The following is a 22,568-nucleotide window of genomic DNA, read 5'->3' as shown; positions in this document are numbered from 1 at the left end:
GACACAACTGTACAAACGGAGGGAGATGGGCACCACACCAAACAGACCCACCCAAAAATAATTGCAATGCCTCATCACCACAAGCACAACTCAAAGAGCACATCTGAGGATTAGTAAAAGGCTCTTGTGAAAACCGTGTCAGACAACGCGTAGCATTCTCTCTGGCCATAACCTCTTCCCTAACTCTTTAAGTGTCGACGCTCACATCACCCATTCAACCTGGCAAAGATTATTTAATGTTTCGGGGCAATCCAATTCAGTTGTAAGCTGAAGCGGGATGGTGCTTCTGACCTACTCCCTGGAGATGGCACTCTGAGTCGGACTACAGCAAAACATCCACCCCAGCTCAAGCAACCTTACCAAAGTTTGGAATACAAACATATTTACGACTATAGCCTTGCCCGAAGTTTCCATCTCAAGTTCTACAGTATACATGCTCAGATATGGGAAAGAAAGAAGTACATTTCTGGTGTTTGTTTTAACTTTCAAGGAACAGAAAGACTGAGCTAATAGTGAGAGGTCACCCTCAAGACCGCCACTGGGAACAGAGGGACTGCTCTTGTGAAAACAAAGAAGGAAGATCTTGGGACTAGAGCAGGTGTTAATCTGTGGAACAGACGACAGCTCCTGGCATTGGGTAACTTCAATAATATCAACACCTTAAGATAAAACGGTCTCTTGCAGGCTCCATGAAACATTAAGTAGGGCTGCTCTACTTGCACTCACAAAAGAGAGTGCATTTGGCTGGTCGTTTTGAAGACTACGTCTAGAATGTCAAAGGGTGCTGTGAGGTCATTCACATGTCATTAATTGTTCAACAGACTATGCTATGGCCTTACTGCAGGACACCCCCTTATCCTATTTTGTTCCGCTCAGGGCATTGACTGAGCAAAGGACCACAAAAGAGCAAAGGAAACCAACTGTGAAGCACTTTACCACTCATTAACACCCCCCCCCCCAACAAAACTCTCAGATTCTTCAAATTTAGCGCCACTGATACTTGTAAGTTCCATTCTCCACATGAGCAACCTCAGATGAAGCACAAATGGGCATTTAATAATACATTTACTACTATAAGTACACCAATCATGGAGGAAAAATATAGATGGTTTAATGCGGCTTACCATAGCAATGATCGAGGAGGGGGTTAGACATGTTCGGCACATAGCCCTCAGGAGGGGAGTAACCTCGGCACACAACAAAGGCTTCTGGAGAGCAGGAGAGAGAGAGACAGAATGAGATACAAATCAAGGGCAGTTTTTTAGCTACATACTTAATATTGATCCACGCACTGCTCCAGTAAATGGAAGTAGACATAACCTACACAACAAGGTTGCCCAATGTTTGATACAAGCAAAACAGTAGCATCGTCTAGTGAATCGCCCTTTTACATGCATTCAGACACACAAAGCACAATGTTCACCAGCAGGAGATTGAAAATACCCCATAAAGTGAAACTGTCCAAATGACAGTTGCACTCAAGAGTGCCAGGTGAGCATTCATGGTGGAGGTTTTGCTTTACTGCATTACTCTCTAGCCTTGGTTTCCTTATTTGCAGGAAGTGCCCTTGTGGCCATACATAGTTTCTACAGACCCATGTTTCCTATTTGGGAATTGAGCCTTAGGGAAGTGGAAGCATATCTAATAAGTACATTTGTGTATTTCTTTGGTAACCCCAGCCCTGCAACTGCATCACTAAGTCGGCTCCTTACCCTGCATCGGCCTGTAGCCCCCATGGCTTCTAAGCAGCAAACTGCAAGAGCAGGATGAGAAGTCACCACAGAGAGGCAGAGGTCAGTGCAAAAGGAAGAGTGAGCTGGGAAGTGGTGGACAGAAAGAGGAAAGTGAAAGTCTGATCTCTTTCCTCTTAGTTGAGGTTGGAGCAGGGTAATCTTAAATGAGCAGGAAGGAAATATAAATGATGAGAGGCCTAGCACGGGCATCTAAAAACAATTAAGGTACCACAGAGCAGCTGTGGAAAACTGAAAGCGCTTGGGTGTGGACTAAGCTGAAGTGAGAGTTGGGAAGAGTGGGAGGAAAGGTTGTTAGACAATGTGAGCGTGCGGTGAAGATTACAGGGTAAAAAGATTGGTGTCGAAAGAGCAAGAATCAGGGATTAAAATACAGTGGCAGGGTCAGTAGCTAATATTTCATTGCTATTTTGATCTTGCACTATTTCTCAAAGCTGCTTCATCAGCTCTAGCTGGAAGCTTTCTCTAGCACTATATAAACACTAACCAATGCTGGAGTTTCGGCTGCTGCGGGGTTTAGCGCATGTCACCTCCCTGAAGAAAATCTTCAGCTGGGAGTAGAGCAAAGTCACGTCCTTTCCACGGAAGATCTAAAAAAAAAAAAAACATTTAAAAAAAGGAATGCAACATTGGTGGAGAAAAGAGACAGATAGTGGGAATTGCATTTAGAGATCCACAGAGGAGAAAGACAGATATGAAAGTGGAAAACATGAGCAAGTGCTTAACCCACCCTGGACTCACCTTGGCCACAAAGGTGCCCCCGCTCTTCAGCACGTGAGTGGTAATATTCAGGGCCTATGTGGGAGAGGAAGAAATCTGATGAAACCAAAGCCTAATCCAAACTAAAGCCAAACAGAGGTATCGCCTGAGTTTTGTGTTAGTGATCAGCGCTTAGTTCTTTACTGTTTTTCAAAGTCTAGCACTTGGGTTGTTCCCCAAAGTTCTGCATGCTTAAATGATGTACTCTTTAGAAAGTTATTTAAACTTGTTTTGCCTACTCTCCTTAACTGCAGGTTACGGATAGTATGCGGGTAATGTAAGCCCTAAACTTGGGATAAATTTGGTAAGGGAGTGGAGGAGGTTTCAGAAAAGAATAGGGGCATTGCTCATGCATCCCAAAACCTCAACAACACACTTCAAGAGACCATAAGAAGAGTTCCAGATGAAAACTCACCTTCGCTATAATTCCCTGGCTCTCTGGGTGGCAGCTAAAAACCTTGATGAAGTTCAAATGTCAACAATAATGGAAACGTTTTGGCAAAATGCTTGCTTCTGTGATACTTGATCATAATTGTAAGCTATAGGAGATCATCTTTTTTATATTTTCGCCATGAGTTGTTTAATTATTTGTAGATCTGCATAGAAGCCGGTTTGGACCTCTGGGCAGTGAGGAACTGCTGAACAGTTCCACATTTAAGATAACTTCCCCATATAACCTGAAACCCATTTAGCTAACTAATTGGCAAATATTACTTCGTTATAAGTCAGCACTAAGTGCACACAAACAATGCAGGTGCCTAAAGACAAATAACCATAGTGAACCAGTACTGAAGCTTTCTCTTTCCACATTTGGACCAAACCTGATGTGATGGGCTTGGAGACAGTCATGTCGCACTTCAGATTGGGTTTGGCTGCCTAAAATTAAACTCAACGCTTTTTAAAAACTGGAACGCTAAATGTAAGACTATACACATTAGTGGTCCTAGTACCTTGTAAACGTAAGACTAAGATACGTAATACTTTAAATAACTTCGATAAACTCCCATTCATAACATGATTCTGCTCATACTTGCGTGTTAAAAGTGGTAACAAGGGCTAAAGTGCTATTTTGCATGTGAAGCTCCTCTCTAAGCATGTGCAGTGTCAAAAGTGTGCTTTTTCATAACTTTGGTTGCAGCTCAGTAGAAAAGTAGTTCTTATGTTTTATTACTGGGAAAATAAAAACCATTGCTAAACATGGTGCTGGGATGTGGTTGTCCCGTGCATGATATACATGCATTTTCTCTGCCCTGTGCACCTAACTGCGTACATTAGGTATCCTGAGTAATTTTGGCCCTAGGGTCATGCTACTCTAGCAGGGTTGCCTAGGCCTGTCCCTAACTATGTGAGGTTCAGGACTTGGCCTGTGACCTAGAGGGTGCACCAAGCATGTCCTCATAGTGGAAAAAAGGACTACTGTGAAAGTCCTAGGTACAGCACATAAAGCGGAGGTGGGAGGGGCGCATGTTTTGAGTTTGATAGTCTGATCACACCATTTTGTCTGCGTTACGGAGAGCGTGGCCACCAGGTCCTTCTTGTGCAACGTTCTGCTGTTATGTGTATGCCCAGAACTTGGGGCTGGCATTATCACTGTGTGTAAATAAAGTGGGCAGCAGTAAACCGGTGTGTGTGAGTGATCCATTTTGGATGCCTCTGGATTGCCACAGCACAATATATAGAACAATGACAGTTTTCCTAGCCCCTTCGTTGCGCCCTTCGGCCAACGGCTGTTGCGAGCACTACCTCGGTAGTGCTGCGCACGTCCGTTGGCCAACGCGGCCGCTGCCACTTGTTCAAAACGCCGCACATCCGCGGAATTCGCGCCACGGTTAAGCGGCTAGACAGTGTTAGTGCCGTGCCTGCATTGTTGTGGCTGGGTGGTGGAGATCCAGACGCTAAAGAGAGGAGGGTGGAGGCAGGACTTCCATTAGAAATTCCATAAGTACGTTTGCTAGCAAGGGGGCTGCTGATCGGTTCTTCCTGATCCCTACATTTGGTAGATGGTAAGGGGTGGGATGGTAGGACTAGGGTTTCCATTGTGCTAGGTGAGGAAGTTTCTATTTCAGGCTTTCATTTTTGTCCATCCCCGATTGCTTCTTCATAGATGCTGGTGACAGCATAGTGCAAAAACCTCACATTTCATTGTACCTGTATTGTGAATGCTGCACTTTGGAAACAACCAGAGTGCTATCTGCTGTGGAAGCATCTCTCTGCAAAATGGCTGTGTAGGACATAAGAGAACCACCCAAAACTGGTTCTAAAGTCTGAGACCCTGGACTCACATCACCCATCAAGAAAACGTATATAAAAGTGAGATCCAAACCACCCGACGTTGCTCAAGTTCCAAGACCTTCATGAACAAGTAAGGGAGCGCTGTGCAGAGTACCTGAAGGGCTGGTGTGTGACCAGGCCAGATAGCTGCCTGACAGCCAGTCTTCCTGAAGTCTGGAAAGGATCATCACAAGAGATCTGCCCTTTGAACTGGAGGAGATGAGGATCTAACTAGTGCCTAGATGCCTGCTTCCTTAGCACAAGGAAGGAGGCTGTCTGGCCCGCCTGGAGTAGAAACTGTCCAAGAGGAGAAGCCCAGCGGGTCCCAGGGACTGAAGGATACCCAGAGGAAGTGGACTACCTGAGAGCAAAGTGAGGAGCAGCCCGGGCCGCAGATGGTCTCCCAGTTTCTCCTACAAGGATCCTTTGTGAGTAGATTAGCCTGATCAGGGCTGCAACTACCTGTATCATCCTGATCAGGGCTAACTACTTGCATTGGCCTTATATGGAATACAACTGCCTGTGTCTGGCTGATCGGGCTGCAACCGCCTGCAGCTGCCCGATCAGGGCTACATATGGCATGGTGACTGCAATGGCCAATTAGGACTATGACTGCCCCGGTGACTGACGGATTGGCCAGGCCTGTACCAGATTCAGCTAAATAGCACCGTTGGGACTAACTCATCTTGTGGCCAGATGTAGCAGCAACTGGGCCCGCGCATAAGCACCCAGGCCACTATTCACCGCTGAACGAGCCGGATGACCTAATAAATGGAGATGTGGGATGCACTTGCATTCCTGGTGGCTCATAAAACGGTCTTTGTTTACTGTAAACGTCCACCTGCGTTAGGACAGCGAGGCAGCCAGTTCTGCTCAGGAGAAGCACAAGAGGCTTAAAACATCACCCACTACAATGCAGGGGTAAGAATCTTCAGACACGTACACCGAGACCACAGTTGACTTGTGGGGCAATGAACCCGCCATCCCGAGCAGGATTCACGCTACTGCCCCAACTAGTGGGAGGACAAGCTACCAAGGGGTCACCCAAGTGGGATTAGCACAAAGGTACCCAGCAGGCGAAGCGCCAAGAGGCAGAATTGTAACCAGGATCACAGAACTGCAAACAAGAGTACATTTCTTTGTAGTATTTAGTACTGCAGAGTGAATAAAAAGTACTCTTTTCTTAAAAGACAAGCAATGGGCGGGACACTGAAGTTATTGTGTCTGTATGTCTATTGTTGAGTTCTGAGCACTTGCACCCATATTACTTCCTTGAGAAACCTGTGACTGTTCACTATTACTATCTTGACAGTCAAGTGCGGAATGGGTTCTACTTGGCCCAGTTGTTGGAGCCATATTAAAATGAACACCTGTGGCAAACAACTTCAACCACCACGGTTGGAGCCCAGAAGCCTCTCCATCTTCCCTGTGGGTATGACACACAAATCTGCCAATGGATTTAATCTTATGTACTTCAAAAGTGACTTTTATAATGTAAATGCCTAACTTCGAGAAAACCAGTTTAGTCTGGTGACTATGGGGGGAAAGGAAGCCACAACACTGGCCTCCTTTGAAACAGAGGAATTTGGGAAGAGATGAAAGGGGTCTCTAGAGGGTGTGAGTTTTACACTGAAGATAAAAAGGCCAGAGGAGGTTGGCCTTGGGATGAGTGCAACAGGAACTGAAAATACATAAGACAATGACTTGAGAAGATTTCTGCCTATCGCTTGAAGGACCGAGGATTGAGATTCCAGCTTCCTCTGCCTCTGAAGGTTTATCTTGAAAAAAGAAAAATAACAAGACCAACAGTAACTGGAATTTTAGCTGTGGTCCTGACTAGAAGTGAGCAAAACCCTTTTTCTCAATCAAACCACTGGCCGGATGTCCAAAGAACATGCTCTGTAAATTTGGAAACTTTTCGAACATCAAGGAAATAGTTCGAAAACCGCTGGTCAGTGTCTGAACACCTTGACCTTTAGTTACAATGGCTGTTATCAAAGCATGGACATATATTATAATTTCCCTAAAAGCTATTTTCTTTTATAAGCGTTTGCTTGGGAAAGCGGGTCCGAAAGAGAAGCGGGCATGACTTTGGTTAGGGTATTAAATTTGTTTCAGTGCCTAAACCTAATGTTCTGCTGCCATCCAATGGCCATTTTTTACAATTACCCACAGCATTCATGTGTTTACTTTTCTAATTCCGAAGACTGTACTGCCTCTGATACAAAAAAAATCCCACTTCATTTTTAGGTCGAGCCTGGGCAGCGCATTCGCTGCTACGAGGCATGCAGTAGTGGAGTATGGCTTTGAAGCCCTACCCACACTTTTAATTGCCTTGTGTCGTTATCCTTCGTAAACGCTGGCTTCCGAGTCGTTATTAGGCTTGTTAGTCCCTCCTTGGTAACGCCTTGTCTGCATTTGTTACCTCCCACAATGACTGGACCTTTTACTTGTCTTGTTACACGGTCTGCTTCATCTTGTCTGTGAGCACTATTTTGTTTAATGAATTGGCCATATTCCACCCACTACATCACAGCATGCCTCCCGCTTTTATTTTATTTACTAATGTCGGTCCGTTTTAACTATAGCGTCCGCGTTTCTTTCTTTCTTTTAGCAGTGCGGTCCGCTTTAAGTATAGCGGCAGCGCTTACTTATTATTATTATTGTTTTGTTCACTAGCGCCCATGTGGTGCTTTCTCATTCATGGAGGCAGCGCCCCTTTCATTAGACAAGCCACTTCTAAAGAAAGGAACGCGGCTGCTATTAAAATTAAATCATGGCATGGGTGCTTTTACAAACAAAAAAAGATGCTTTTTTTTGTCAAAGCGTCCCATGCATCAGTTTCACTTTAATGTTGGCCACACCTTTTCTTTAGACACGGCTTGTCTAAAGAAAGGGGCACGCCCTCCATGAATGTGAAAGCGCCGAATGGGCGCTAGTAAACAAACAAATGTTTGCAATGCAATAGGCCTCGCATTTGTGAGACTGTAAGCTATTGCATTGCCAATAGCTCAAAGTCTCGTAAAGCCAAGACCCATTGCATTGCTTGGTCCACAACTGAGATTTACTGTTGTTTGTGCAACGTTAGTCATCTAAATTGCTTTATAAACAACTTTCTCAGTTTAAGTATTGTAAGTTATTTATTAACATGCTGCGGCACATCCACGCGCACTTTTCTCCAAGGAAGGTCTTGCTGCTAGTGCCCATCTACTATGAGTAATCTCATGATTCGTCACAGAAACCTACATTTTCTTTTAGAAACTGGATTATTTTTGACTGTGTGGGAGCTTAAACCACAACAGTGGCGTTTCCTGTTGATAATTTAACAATTCAGTTTACAACAGTCACGTTTAATATGACTCAGACACTAGTGCACTACTTAAGATTTAAAGACATATATTTTTTTTAATGGACCTGTGTGTTACTTTTCAGTAGCTTGAACTTACCGCCAGCAGAAGCTGTGCCTGGATGTATTCATCAATGTCATGAAGTCCAGTCACTGAAAGAGATGTAGGAAGAACATAATAGCCATTGGACTGTGCACGCCCCCACCCCCAACAACAACAGAATAAGATTGGTCTTCCAATGGAAGCACTCAGTCGAGAGGAGCAAAGAACAGTTTAGCATTCATGAAAAGTCACAATTGTGCTCACTCGGGTAGCCTTAGTAAAGCTTGGACATCAAAATGCAGAGCAGGACAAGCCCCAGTTTTTCTATTTTCCATAAACCTGCGCTGTTCGACCCCATCCATGCCGGGTTATTCCTACAAATATCAAAGCCTCACATCCTGCCCCAGCAGGGAGCTGGTGAAGCAACAAAGCAAATGTGTGTATCTAAATCTATCAATCTCTCGGCCTGGCTGACTCCACTTGCTGGACTGAACTAGAACGCAGAATGATAGCGCAACATGGGGCATGAATGTTCTCCACGCACAATCATATCCACGTGGGTTTTGAGACCAAGTGTCCAGCTTTAAACCAATCTGAGCTCCTGAAAGGTCTGGTTCTGTCCAATTAAAATGAAGGGCCCTGGCCACAACCAGATTGTACAAATCCTCCTCAGGAGGACAGATTTTGTGACACAATGCCCAATGACAGCACCTGCGCCTCTTGAACCGTCGAGAAATAGAATCCCTTTATACCGTAAACTGGAGTTTCAGGTAAAGCCATGCGATAATCATTTAAGAGAGATACAATTCACCAGGAGAATGACTTTCTAGATGTACATATGAAGGATGGGGTTTACCATCAATCATTCCTTGTGAGAAGTGACTGCTCAACACTAAGAACTTTCTCTGGGACAAGTACCACACATCTGATAACCAAACTGGTGCTAAGCAAAGCAAGATGACATATTTGAAGATTACAGGGAGTACAAACCTTCTTCCTTTTAATTGTCAAAGGCTAACTCTTCAGTTCATTTAAGGAGTAAAGATGCACAGGAGACCCTTTTTAATCTCCAGTGAAGACAACAAAAAGCTGGCCATCAACTCAAGTGCGGTCGATGTAATATGACACAGCACGCCTGGGGTCTAGCCGAACCGCTTTGGTTGCATGTGAACGAGAGAAGACAGAGGTTTATTAGTTTGCGGTATATGCAATGTAAAAACCACCTTGGGTATGAAGGATGGGCAGGTGCAAAGATTCAAATTATCCGGGTAGAAGATTTGAAGTGTGGATTAACTGATAGGACCAGAAGTTCGCCAAGAATGCAAGTAAATGTCACCAAAAGAACTGCTTTTAGAGCAGGAGTCGAAGCATGCAATTTTCCATCAGCTCAAACAGAGATGCCATAAAGAAAGGCAAAACAAGGCCCAAATCCCACTGAGGAACAATAAAGGGAGTGAGAGGGAACATAAGCAAACAAGTAAAGCAAACCTCTAAACAGGTTGATTATGAATACACATGAAACAGACATTGCTGCTACATTCCCCTAACTGTGCCACCACCAGACCCTGCTGAACGAGAGACAATGCAAATACTAAGATGTCAGAAAGGTGACATTTCAAGGTCATTGAAATATTCGGAGGGAAGAGTGTGACATAAAACCAAAGACACTTCTTGTTCTGGGATGTCATGAAAGGACCCATTAAAGGAAACCCCAATCTGAAACAGATCACCCAGGTCACTTCGGGGTGTAGCTCCAACTCATGGTCCTCCAGTGACAGGTGACTCAGAGCATCTGGCCTCACACTGAAGTAGTCTCCTAGGTGAGCCACTACTGCAAAGATCCCCCATGTTGCTAGGCCCACTTCCTTTGGCAAATCACTTCCCATCAGACGGCCCACGACGAGACACCAGCCTGTCTTGATATAATGGATAGTGGTAGTATTGTCCAATAGAATGTATACGTTGGCCCAATCTCCCGCTACCGCGATTTAAGGGAGAAAAGCCAGCAGGACAAGATGGTATGCCCACAGTTCAAGCACATTTTGTGCAGATGATGCTCCGATATGGACCAATGGTCCTGCGCCATTTGTTGCCAAATAAGCATCCCAGCCAGAAGTCATCCATGACAACGCCAGCCTGAATCTGGGGGGGGGATTACATGGGTGAGCCCTTCAGAAGGTTGGAGGAGTCCATCATCCAGTGCAGATCCTGAAGCACCAACTGGCAAGTCTACACCGGAGCAAGAGACGTCCTCTGTGTTATAGCCACTGCCTCCTCAGACGGGAAACAACATTTACTACGCGGTCAAAACACCACAATACATTCACAACAGAGCTTTTACAACGCAAGTCGTTACCACGGCTTGCACTGGAGGGCGCTCTAGACTAAGGAATCCGGATTAAGTGGGGTGGAAATAATTCCAACCAACTACTAAAGAAAATTGTGAACGCAGGTCAAGAGGTGATACTCCGTTGCCTCCAAATTGATGCTACCCCAAGTCGTATCATTACCGACTTTGAAGTACTTGGTAATATAATTAAACAGTCCCTTACCATTACTAAGGGCATTACTAAGCAGGCCACGCTAGGCTGGTTTGACAAAGCTTGTAACTCTGCACTTCAAAACCTAAAGAGGGCCCTCTCCAACCGCCCAAGAGATAGGGAAGCAGTAACTTTATTAAGGGCTACCTATAGACACGAGCTTAAACGCAGGAAACAAGAATTAAGAGAACAAGCCTGGGAGGACCTAACCAAGGCGGCAGCACTCCGGGATTGCAAGCTATTCTGGAGTACCGTTAATAGACCTTTCCTCCGGAAGGAGGATTTCCCAGTTTTGACTGCCCAAGTAAGTGAGGACAGTTGGGTCCAATATTTTACTGGGATCTTCAATCCAACCTGTAGGGCATTGGATAGTCCTAGTGTAAACCCCATTAATTCTAATGAATGCTTGGGGATTACCATCCCGGAAGTTGATCTGGCAATCCAAAGTAGTAAAGGAAAGAAAGCCCCCGGACCGGATGGGGTTCCGGTCGATTTGTACAAATCGGACCTGGCTCTGTGGAGCCCCCTATTAACCCAAGTGTTTAATGCCGCTGTCAATGACACTACTCCCTCCACCTGGAGTGAATCCGTTATCTTGCCTATCTATAAGAAGGGAGATAGAGGAGAGGCTAAGAACTACCGCCCTATCTCCCTTCTGGACTCCTCGCTAAAAATCATGAGTAGGGTATTGTTGCTACGACTCGAGGAGTGGGCCGATACCAATAAGATCCTTGCAGATTCACAATTTGGGTTCAGGAAGGGCCTTGGTACTATTGAGCAGGGTATTAATTTAAACCTCATTATCGGAAAATACACCAAAGCAAAGCAGGGTTCCTTGTTCCTCTGTTTTGCTGATCTCTCTAGTGCTTTCAATTTGGTTGACCACACTCTGTTGTCGTCTACCTTAATCGAAATGGGTGCCCCGGCAGCGATAATCCATTTCCTGGCTAGACTGTATAATAACTTATCAGCCCAGATTCGCTACGGTCAAGAGGGAGAGTGTACAAGGAAAATCAGGGTAAAATCTGGCATTAGACAGGGTTGTGTCCTGGCCCCTTTACTTTTTTCATTATTTATAAATTCTATGGAGTCTGAATTAAAAAATATACAAGCGGATGCCCCGCTAGTCGAGGGACAACCAATCCCGGTGCTGCTTTATGCAGATGATACTGTTTTACTTTCGAGAACCCCATTAGGCCTTCAGAAACTTATGAATTGTTTTTATGATTTTATACAGGGGAAGAAACCAAAAATCAATAATTCAAAAACTTACATCATGGCATGGGGAAAAAAGGTGAATAATCTTAAATCATTCTATTTTAAAAAAAACGTATTGAGGTTGTGAATAATTTTTGTTACCTGGGCATTACTTTTAATAACGGTGGATCTTGGGCCCCTGAACAAGTTAATGTTAAATCCAGGATGGGCAAAGCGTCTTTAAGTGTATTTCGTTTTGCTGCTAAACTAGGAAGCCGCCGCATACCAAATATGTTGAATGTTTACCGTCACAGGTGTGCATCTATTGCCCTTTATGGCTCTGGGGTTTGGGGCCATATGCCACAAAAAGACCTGCAAGTCCAGGAAAATGTATTTCTTAAGAGACTCTTTTGCCTCCCATCTTCGGCATCCACGGAACTGACCCATAAAGAACTGGGGCTGGACTATATAACCGACTTGACCGGATTGAGACCCCTGTTGGCCTGGAGGTCCATCTGGCTAAAGGACGAAACCGGCTTTACCAGGGGAATAATACAAGACTGCCTACGCCTGGATAATGCCCTCCGGATTCCGTGGCTAAAATACATCATTTTAACTTTTAAGGAACTATTTGACATGGATGTTTTTAAAGACCCCAAGTGTGTTGTTGATATACCAAAGTCGGAGGTTAAAGGTGTTTTCTTGAGTCATAAACGTAATAGTCGAAGAGTACAATCTAGTGACTATTCTACCCATGCTTTCTATTTTTTCAATATGGACGAAGGGACTGGGATCCCTATGTATTTTTTTTTTTTTTTTTTTTTTTTAATTGTTCAGAAAGTTTATTTTAACTATTGTGCTCTACAATACAGTATACGCGCCACTACCAGCAGCAAAATGCATAAAATTGTATGGTTTAGTGCCCTTAAAATCCTACTACGTGAATTTTGGTTGGAACACTTGTGGGCTACTGCTATGGGAAGTCTTTTCTCCAGTAAATCTTTTTTTTTTTTTGAGTTCAACACTGCTTTATTGGGTAATATGGTAGAGAGTACACAGCTGCTTGTGCCTACAACCCGGAGGCCGGCAGCGTAGCACACAAAATAATACACAGCCTTTTAACCGGCATCCCTGAGGCCCGGAGGCGTAGCGTATGTATGACCAAGGGGTATAGCACAGTCAGTGTTTCGTGGCACTTGAAGGATGAACTGCAGCAGAACAGTGTTTTCAGAAATAACATTCAGTATAGAAACATTAAAGAAAAAACAAAAAGAACTCCCCAACCAGAAAGAAACTCAGAGGCATTTCAGACATCTACAGAAATCGGTAGGTATGAAATAAATAAAGCATCAGCGAAAGGTAAAGACTCTTATGACATAACAGCAGCATTGTGGTACAGTCAATTTTCAAGCCAAGGAGGCCGTCAAGAGTGATAAGCACAGTATCCTGGAATGTGAATGTGGGAACGAAGGGTAAAGTTGTGTGGGTGTGCCCCAGAACAGTGTATCCCAGCGCGAGGACAGTAGGTCCCGGTCACCAGTGCCCAACATGAGTAGTGTATTGGGCGTCAGGAGCAATGGGCAACATTAGGGTCGGAGGACTCACCGCCGGTCAACACCAGGGGCATCGTCAGAGGCGCCACCCTCATTCGATCGTGTTAGAAGATATGTCACCAGGGGACCCCATATATCTTTAGGTCGGCTGGATAGAGGCAATAGTTCAGTGAACGTGGTGTATTGGTCTTGACAATGGGTCAGATCTGCCAGCCACTCCTTGAACTTGGGCGCCCTGCCCCAACGACAGGCCACGCGCCGTTTGGCCAGCAGCAGTGCGGTGTCAATGAATTTTCGGCATGTATTAGGGACCTGCGGTGTATATCCGAGAATTGTCACCAAGGGGTCCACGGGCACCCTGTTGCCAGTCATATCCTCGAGGGCTCCCGACACTTGCTGCCAGTATAGTGCCACCGGAGGGCACTCCCAGGCAAGATGCAACATATCCGCCTGAGCAGCATGACAACGCGCACAGCGGTCATCCTCTGCCAGACCAAATCTATGCTTTTTAACTGGTGTATAGTACATCCGCTGTAAAAATTTGTAATGTATGATTTTCAATCTGCTGCTGGCAGATATGCGAGAGGTGAGCGCACAACAGTATAACCATTGTTCGTCCGTGACGTCGGTGGCCAGCTCAGCGGACCAGCGCGAACGGGCACTAGAGTCTGGCGTCATGGCCGCACTCCTGAGTTGGCGATAGAGGCCAGAGACCAAATGAGTCCCATCTTGGGAGCATAACAAGAAATGAAGGGGAGGCAGAGCCTCAGGCTCATTTGGGAAAGAGGGTAAGATGGCCCTCATCCCCGCACGTAATCTCACATAGTAAAACAGGTCTAAGGGAGTGCGGGCATGTGCCGCGAAGAAAAGGTCTGCCGTTTTGAAGCTCCCGTCAGCAAACAGGTCGCCCCAGCAGGAGACATTTAACTTTGCACAGAGGTTACGAAAACCCTGTTCCCACAGTAGGATGAGATTAGGGTGGTAGGTGAGCGGCAGCTTAGGTGAGTAGGGCAGGGGGCAGGACAAGCGTTTCGCTATCCGGCGCCATGCATCCATCGTGCATGAGACCGAGGTGTTCGGCGTGGTGATGGACGATTCCGGACAATGGAGCAATCCACTTAGTGGAAGGGGGTGTACTATCCAGTCTTCAACTGCTATATGTGGCATAAAAGGCGTGGGAGTCATCCAGTGGTAAGCGTAGTGCGCTTGTGCACATAGATAATACTCCATAAAATCAGGGATATCAAAGCCCCCTTTATCATAGGGTAGGGTAAGCGTGGATCATTTAAGCCGGGGGTGCTTGCCTCCCCAAAAAAGCCTACTCACTTCCATCTTCAGTGTCTTAAAGAAAAAAGCGCCCGGAAAATAGGGAATGTTAAGGAAGAGGTAGAGAAAACGGGGAAGAATAACCATTTTGATAAGGGACGCTCTGCCGGCCATGGAAAGCGGTAGGGTAATCCAACGATCCACGGTGGTGGTCAGCATGGTGATAGCCACTCCATAATTAGATCGCAGTGTCTCCTCCCTATCCCGGGATATACGGATACCCAGGTATCGGAGATCCGTCCGGCACCACTCCAACGGGTAGTCAAGAGGAAAGTCCACCACCGCATCTGTCAAGGGGAAGAGTTGGGATTTGGACCAATTGATGTGCACCCCAGACATCCCGCCAAACATGATGAATTCTCTGAGTAAGGGATTCAGGTGTATCTCGGGGTGTTTAACATATATGGTAATGTCATCGGCATAAAGGGATACGTCAATTTGTCGCTGTAGGCACTGTATCGCCCCGTCTCGATGTAGTTGACGCAGGCGACAGGCGAGAGGCTCAACCGCTATGGCAAATAGTAAGGGAGAGAGTGGGCATCCCTGGCGCGTGCCCCTGGTGATATCAATGGGCTGCGACAGGCGACCGTTGATCAATATTCTCGCCGTGGGGTGAGTATAAAGCAGACGGACCCAAGATAAGAACAAAGGTGGGAACCCCATGCTAGCCAGCACCGAAAAGAGGTAGGGCCATTCGACAGAGTCGAAGGCTTTAGTCGCATCCAGGAAAACGGCTGCGATAGGTATGTCAGGATGAACCGTGCGCAGAAGAGAAAACAGGGTGCGAAGATTGTGTGAAGTAGACCGGCCAGCCACAAAGCCAGATTGATCCGGTAGCACGATTCGAGTCATCAGTAAGGACAATCGGGTGGCCAGAACTTTAGCGAGAATTTTCACATCGCAGTTTAGGAGGGAAAGTGGGCGATAAGAGTCGCAGGAGCAAGGGTCCTTACCGGGTTTCAGAAGAGAAGTGATAACCACTTCACGCATGGAGCCAGGAAGAATGCCATCACTAAGGGACTCCGAGTATACCTCGCGCAACACGGGAGCCATTATGTCTATGTAGGCTTTGTAAAACTCGGCAGGGATGCCATCTAGCCCAGGGGCCTTACCATTCTGAAGGGACATAATGGCTTCCCGGATCTCGTCAAGTTCGAAAGGTGCCGCCAGGAACGCTCTGTCCCCATCGCTGAGCCAGCAGAGTGCCACATTGTGAGAAGTTGGCCTGATGTGCAGTGCTCACTATTCTAGTGATCACTATATATCAGTCCAAACAACCCTTATTGATGATTGGTTGTAAGTCAACCTTATAGACCAGCTATCCTAGTAGCATGGATACGAGCAGTCTAAGGCTAAGACTCTAGAGGGCGTGTTAAGCCAGCTGTTTTACCATCACATTACCCCTTGAACACCCAGTGAAAGGACACCACACAAGTGTTATGAAAATAAACAATGTATTTATTAGAATCACAACAACCCTGTACTCTTTATGAGGACAGGGTGCTAAGCACACAACAAAACTCTTACGAAAATACTTTTAAGTTAGCACGTTACACAAATGCCCGAGGGGCACGAAAAACCATATACGCTAAAAGTGGAATGCGAATTACTAGCAGGTAAGTAACAGTTCTAATAGGCTTTGGAATCGCTAGGACTGGACTAGGGAATCGTTAGATTACTACTAGGAGGCCCAGGGGACTCGGGTGCAGAGTGTGCACTCTCACGCGGGATGCGGGACAAAGTCTATGGAGGCTAGAATTCACAAAGTTAGTGTTCACGGGCGAACCCGACCTGGTGGGAAGAAAACGACAGTGGATCCTGACCCTAGGATAGTGAGGCTATGCTGGGACACCGAAGTGCCGAAGTTACCTAGCCCAGGGGCTGCAGCTGCATAGGTCTGAAAAGACGTCGGGGATCTCGTTGCCGGACCAGGAGCCTGGAAGTAAGAAGTTGCTGGCAGGCGACCAGTGAAGGAAAGTTCGATGGATCCAAGCCTGGATCAAGGAAGAAGAAAACCTGAAAGCAGAGGGGACCAAGTTCTTGAATCACTAGCCAGTGATTAAGTGGGCACCAGGATGGCACCGGGCGAAGTCACCACAGTCAGGTGAGTGGGCGCTGCTGGGCTCTGCAGTCTCTCGGACCAGGAGGCGTTGTCGGCGACCAGGATGGAGGTGCGAGCTGTCCCACGAAGGATGAAGTCGTTGGCGTCGAAGTTACCCAGGATTGGGCAACAAGCCTTGGCTAATTCAAGCCCACGCGGTGGACTCAAAATGGCGTCTTGAGTGGACCAGGAGGGTCCGGGGTGCTCCTCTTCTGGAAGGGAGCAAGGGCCAGTCTGGAGCAACCAGACCAGCAGCAGAAATGTCGTCGGGCGTCGTCAGGAAGGCCACAAGCCAGCGGGCTAGTAGCCAAACAACGCGGTGAGCAGTAAAAAGCAGAAGGGCCCCACGCAGATCGTGGAGATGCTGGGGGGCTGCTCTTCGGTGCTGGAGCTGCTCAGGGTGGGGGCTTCTCGGACCCCAAAGCACTCACCAGGAAATTACTCGGTGGGCTTGCTGTGCAGAAGTCGTGCAGTCTTGGCGATGGCCGGTCCCTCGAGGTCTCGTCGCACCCACGGTTCTCAGCTGGGCTGTAGAGGTGGGTAGAGGTCAGAGGTGCCAGGGAAGCCGGGTCTCGTCGAGCTGGGCAGTCGGATTCCGGAGGAAGGACGTGCAGCAGACCGCAGTGTTCTTAGATGGTGCCTGCGGATGCAGGGTGACTACTCCTTAGCCACAAGGGAGAATCTTGAGGAAGAAATCGTGAAGTCCTTTCGTGGAAAGTGGTATCTTGATTCCAAAGATGATCTGATTTGGAAGGGGGCCAGTCTCTACCTTTATCTGGGAAAAAGGGGCTGGCACGCGACTAGGTCCTGCCCTATGGGTGGGACCAGGAGGGGGGTGGTTACACCCACTTCCTTGGCGGGCTTTTCCCCAGCACAGGGTCTGGAGTGACCCTGGAACTGGTTCCAGCCAGCCTATGCACAGTGAGCACCGGGGTGCCACGTGCAGTCACCTTCCTCTAAAGCCCTGCCTACCTACAATACACAAAACCCTGTCTGGGACGGTGCTGGCACCGCCCCTGGCAGGAAACCCTTTGTCCTTATCTCCTGCTCTGGGAGGACTCCCAGCAGCAGGAGGGCAGACTTGTGTCTCGGTGGCAGCATCCATTTTGTGGATGCTAAGGCTCTGTCTGACTTTTAACCGGGTTATAGGTTACAGGCATGTCGTGTCCCTCTAGAAGGGTGGAATGCTAACCCCGTCGCCAGAATTGGCGAGGGGTTAGTATTCCAATTCGTATGACACCTTACTCGACATGTTTTGATAAAGCGATACCAGAGTTGGCACATAACCGCGAGGATTATAATGCACTTAAGAGTATATGGTATGCGATATCATGGAAACGGCTAAGGGATAGATCCCGAAAGCCGCAGACAGGCTCAGCTCATGCCAGAGCACCATCTCACACGATTCCAAGCACTCTGCCTTCAGGATTGTTAAGGCCTGCCATAGGAGTGACTGATAGGAGATCTGTGTGTCCATTTTAGGGTTAGATATAGGTATACTATATCTAAAGCAAAGGGTGAGTACACCACCTTGCCCCAGCTGTCGTGCAGCCAGTTGTGTCAGTTTTAGTTAGTCAATCCAGGGGTGGCATAATACATGCTTCAGCCCCTGGGAGACTTCTGGGTACACCTCAGCCCTGGGTACAGGGACTTGGAGAGGGCCCAGTGCCAATTCAGTACCTGAGTACAATTTGGATAGAGAGAACAGCTAGGCTGTGGGTCTGATTAGCAGGCCCACAGCCAGGGAAAGTCGTAAACCAGTGCAGCAAAAAGCAAAAATCTGGGTGATCATAGGATTGCAGACCCTACTCTCCTACATGACCCCCCCCCAAACTTTGGGACAATAAACTAACCTTGACCAGGTGAGTCTTCTTGCTCTAAGTGGAAATACCTGGAGAGCCCATCAGCATTGCTGTGATCAGTCCCAGGTCTATGCTCCACTGTAAAATCCATCCCCTGTAGGGAAATGGACCACCTAAGCAGTTTGGGGTTTTCACCCTTCATCTGATTTAGCCACAAGAGGGGCTTATGGTCTGTCTGAATGGTGAAGTGAGTGCCAAACAAGTAGGCCCTCAGCTTCTTCAGGGCCCAGACCACAGCAAAGGCCTCCCTCTCAATGGCTGACCAATTTTTCTCTCTGGGTGTCAACCTTCTACTAATGAAAGCAATAGGCTGATCATTACCATCAAAATTCAGTTGAGACAGAACAGCTCCCACACCCAACTCAGAAGCATCTGTTTGGACAATGAATGGCTTGGAGTAATCTGGACTCTTGAGGATAGGTGCTGTGCACATGGCCTGCTTTAGGTCATTGAATGCTTTCTGACAGCTTGCTGTCCACTGAACTTTCTTTGGCATCTTTTTGCTTGTCAGGTCATTAAGGGGGGTCACTATGGACCCATAATTTCTGACAAACTTCCTATAGTACCCAGTCAGGCCCAAGAAAGCTCGAACCTGAGTCTGGGTGATTGGAGGAGTCCAGTCCTTGATGGCCTGTATCTTACTCTCCAGTGGCTGAACCTGGCCTCCACCTACAAGGTGGCCCAGGTATACAACCTGTGACTGCCCTATCTGGCACTTTGTGGCCTTGATAGTGAGGCCTGCCTTTTGCAGGGCCTCTAACACTTTCCTCAGGTGGACCAGGTGATCCTCCCAGGTGGAGCTAAAGACAGCAATATCGTCCAGATATGCTGCACAGAAGTCATCCAGCCCAGTGAGGACTTGATTCACCAACCTTTGGAAGGTGGCAGGTGCATTTTTCAGTCCAAAGGGCATTACCACAAATTGATAATGCCCTCCAGGGGTAGAAAATGCTGTCTTAGGTTTGGCTTCCTCAGCTAACCTGATTTGCCAATACCCAGCTGTCAAATCAAATGTGCTTAAGAAGTTGGCAGAAGCCAATCTATCTATAAGCTCATCTGCTCTTGGTATTGGGTGGGCATCAGTCTTAGTGACTGCATTGAGGCCTCTGTAGTCTACGCAAAACCTCATCTCTCTCTTACCACCCTGGGTGTGAGGCTTTGGCACTAGAACTACTGGGCTAGCCCAAGGGCTATCTGAGGGCTCAATGACTCCCAGTTCCAACATTTTCTGCACTTCAGTTTTGATGCAGTCTCTAACATGATCAGGCTGCCTGTAGATTTTACTCTTGACAGGCAGACTGTCTCCAGTGTCAACATCATGGGTACACCAATCAGTTTGGCTGGGTGTCAGAGAGAACATATGTCGAAAGGATTGCAGAACTTGCCTGCAATCCTGTTGCTGATGTTCAGTGAGGCTGCCACAAAATACAACACCATCAACTGACCCATCATCAGGATTCTGAGTGAGCAGGTCTGGGAGAGGGTCACTCTCTTCCTCCTGTCCCTCATCTGTGGCCATGAGCAAGCTCATGTCCTTCCTGTCAACATATGCCTTGAGCCTGTTAACATGGAGCACTCTGAGAGGGCTCCTGGGAGTTCCAAGGTCCACCAAGTAGGTAACCTCTCCCTTTTGCTCAATGATGGTGTGGGGCCCAGACCATTTGTCTTTCAGAGCTGCTGGGGCCACTGGCTCCAGCACCCACACCTTCTGTCCTGGCTGGTACACAGTCAGTACAGCCTTTTGGTCATGCCAAGCTTTTTGAAGTTCCTGGCTGGCCTCAAGGTTTTTAGATGCCTTTTCCATATACTCAGCCATCCTGGAGCGGAGACCAAGTACATAGTCCACTATGTTGGTTGCAGGCTTTTTGAGAGGTCTCTCCCATCCTTCCTTCACCAAACACAGGGGTCCCCTTACAGGATGCCCATACAGAAGCTCAAAAGGGCTGTAGCCAACCCCCTTCTGTGGGACCTCTCTGTAAGCAAACAAGAGGCAGGGGATCAGGACATCCCATCTTCTCCTAAGAGGTTCAGGTAGTCCATGAATCATCCCTTTCAGGGTCCTGTTGAATCTCTCAACAAGCCCATTGCATTGTGGATGATAGGGTGTGGTGAACTTGTAGTTCACACCACACTCTTTCCACATGGCAGTCAGATATCCTGACATGAAGTTTGTACCTCTGTCAGAAACGACCTCCTTAGGGAAACCCACTCTGGAGAACACTCCAACTAGGGCTCTTGCCACTACAGGGGCTGTAGTGGTCCTAAGGGGAATAGCCTCAGGATACCTGGTGGCATGGTCCACCACCACCAGTATAAACTTGTGTCCTGATGCTGTCTGGGGTTCCATTGGACCAACAATGTCAATCCCCACTCTTTCAAAGGGAACCCCCACCACAGGTAGTGGTATGAGGGGGGCCTTTGTTGTGCCACCTGACTTACCACTGGCTTGGCAAGTGACACATGAGCGACAAAACTCCTTGGTATTCTCATTCATATGGGGCCAGTGAAAGTGTGAGACAAGCCTGTCCCAAGTCTTTGTCTGACCTAAATGACCTGCAAGGGGAATCTCATGGGCCAAGGTGAGAAGGAAACCTCTCAGAGACAAGGGGATGACCAGCCTCCTGGTTGCACCAGGCTTGGGGTCTCTTGACTCAGAGTACAGGAGTCCATCTTCCCAGTATACCCTGTGGGCACCTGTGGCATTCCCTGCAGCCTCAGCAGCAGCCTGCTGTCTGAGGGGTTCAAGGGAAGGGCAGCTCAACTGTTCCTTCCCCAGGTCTGCTCTGGAGGGTCCCCCTGAGCCCAGAAACTCAACTTGATCAAGTTCAAGCTCTTTAGGCTCAGTTTCCCTCAGCTCTTCTAGATCAGCCTCCTCAGAGACTTGATCCTCAACCTGGGGCAAGGGGGAAGGCAAAGCCTTACCCTTACTGCTCTTCTTCTTGGGAGGTGTCTGGTCCATAATTTCAGGATCCAGTACCTGTTCAGTGGGGCATCTTCTGGCCTGTGACCTAGTCACAGCAAGCACATGTGCTGGCAAGCCTAACATCTCCATGTGAGTCCTCTGCTCCACTTCTGACCATTGTGATGACTCCAAATCATTGCCCAACAAACAATCAACTGGGAGGTCTGAACTGACTACAACTTTCTTTTGTCCCTTCACTCCACCCCAGGAGAAAGCTACAATTGCCACACTATGACTAGTAGTGACATTGCTGGCATTGGTCACCAGGAAATCAGTACCTGGCATGATCTGTCCAGGGTCCACAAAGTTAGGTGTCACCATGGTGACACTGGCACAAGTGTCCCTATAGGCCTGAGCCATTTTGCCATTAATCAAAGGTGTCTGCCTGTATTTGCCCAAAGTATTGGGACTTATTTCAGGGGACATATCCATATCCCCTGTACAGACAAGGACAGCCTGAGTGAGTGTGCCAACTAAGTTGTCAGACCCCTCAGTACCCAAGGTTAACCCAACTAATGCCTTGGGAGTGACACTACCACTACTGACTGTACTAGGGGGTGCAGTTGCTTTAGGAGCTGTAGTGGTAGGAGTTTGTCCTCCTCCTCTTTTGGTGCACTCACTAAACCAGTGAGATTTACTTTTGCAGTACTGGCACCACCTTTTTGACTGGCCTTCTTGAGTCTTCTTCTTCTGGGAAGCCTGACCCCCACCCTCTTTGGTTTGTTGGGGACCTGGTGAAGACTTCTGGTCATTTTGCTCATTCTTAACATTACCCTTCTGGTCTGCTTTCTTCTGACCACCCTGGTTCTGGTTCTGGTTCTGCTTGATCCTTGTCCTGACCCATTTGTCTGCCTTCT

The 22,568-nt window shown here is 47.4% G+C and overlaps 1 protein-coding gene across 1 annotated transcript in view; it reads right to left on the bottom strand.

The window, feature by feature from the left end:
* Positions 1 to 22,568, bottom strand: part of FTSJ1 (FtsJ RNA 2'-O-methyltransferase 1) — a 61,704-nt gene that overhangs the window by 1,355 nt on the left and 37,781 nt on the right. The window contains exons 6-9 of the mRNA XM_078664131.1: positions 8,228 to 8,280; positions 2,493 to 2,546; positions 2,239 to 2,341; positions 1,125 to 1,208 (exon numbers count right to left, since the gene is read on the bottom strand). Of these exons, the coding sequence (XP_078520257.1) occupies positions 1,125 to 1,208; positions 2,239 to 2,341; positions 2,493 to 2,546; positions 8,228 to 8,280 (294 nt within the window). The remainder of the gene's footprint in view (positions 1 to 1,124; positions 1,209 to 2,238; positions 2,342 to 2,492; positions 2,547 to 8,227; positions 8,281 to 22,568) is intronic.

This window comes from Lissotriton helveticus, chromosome 10 (assembly GCF_964261635.1).
Source record: "Lissotriton helveticus chromosome 10, aLisHel1.1, whole genome shotgun sequence".
NCBI lineage: Eukaryota > Metazoa > Chordata > Amphibia > Caudata > Salamandridae > Lissotriton > Lissotriton helveticus.
Note: the sequence above shows the minus strand (reverse complement) of the source record. Positions and strands in the feature narration are given on the sequence as shown.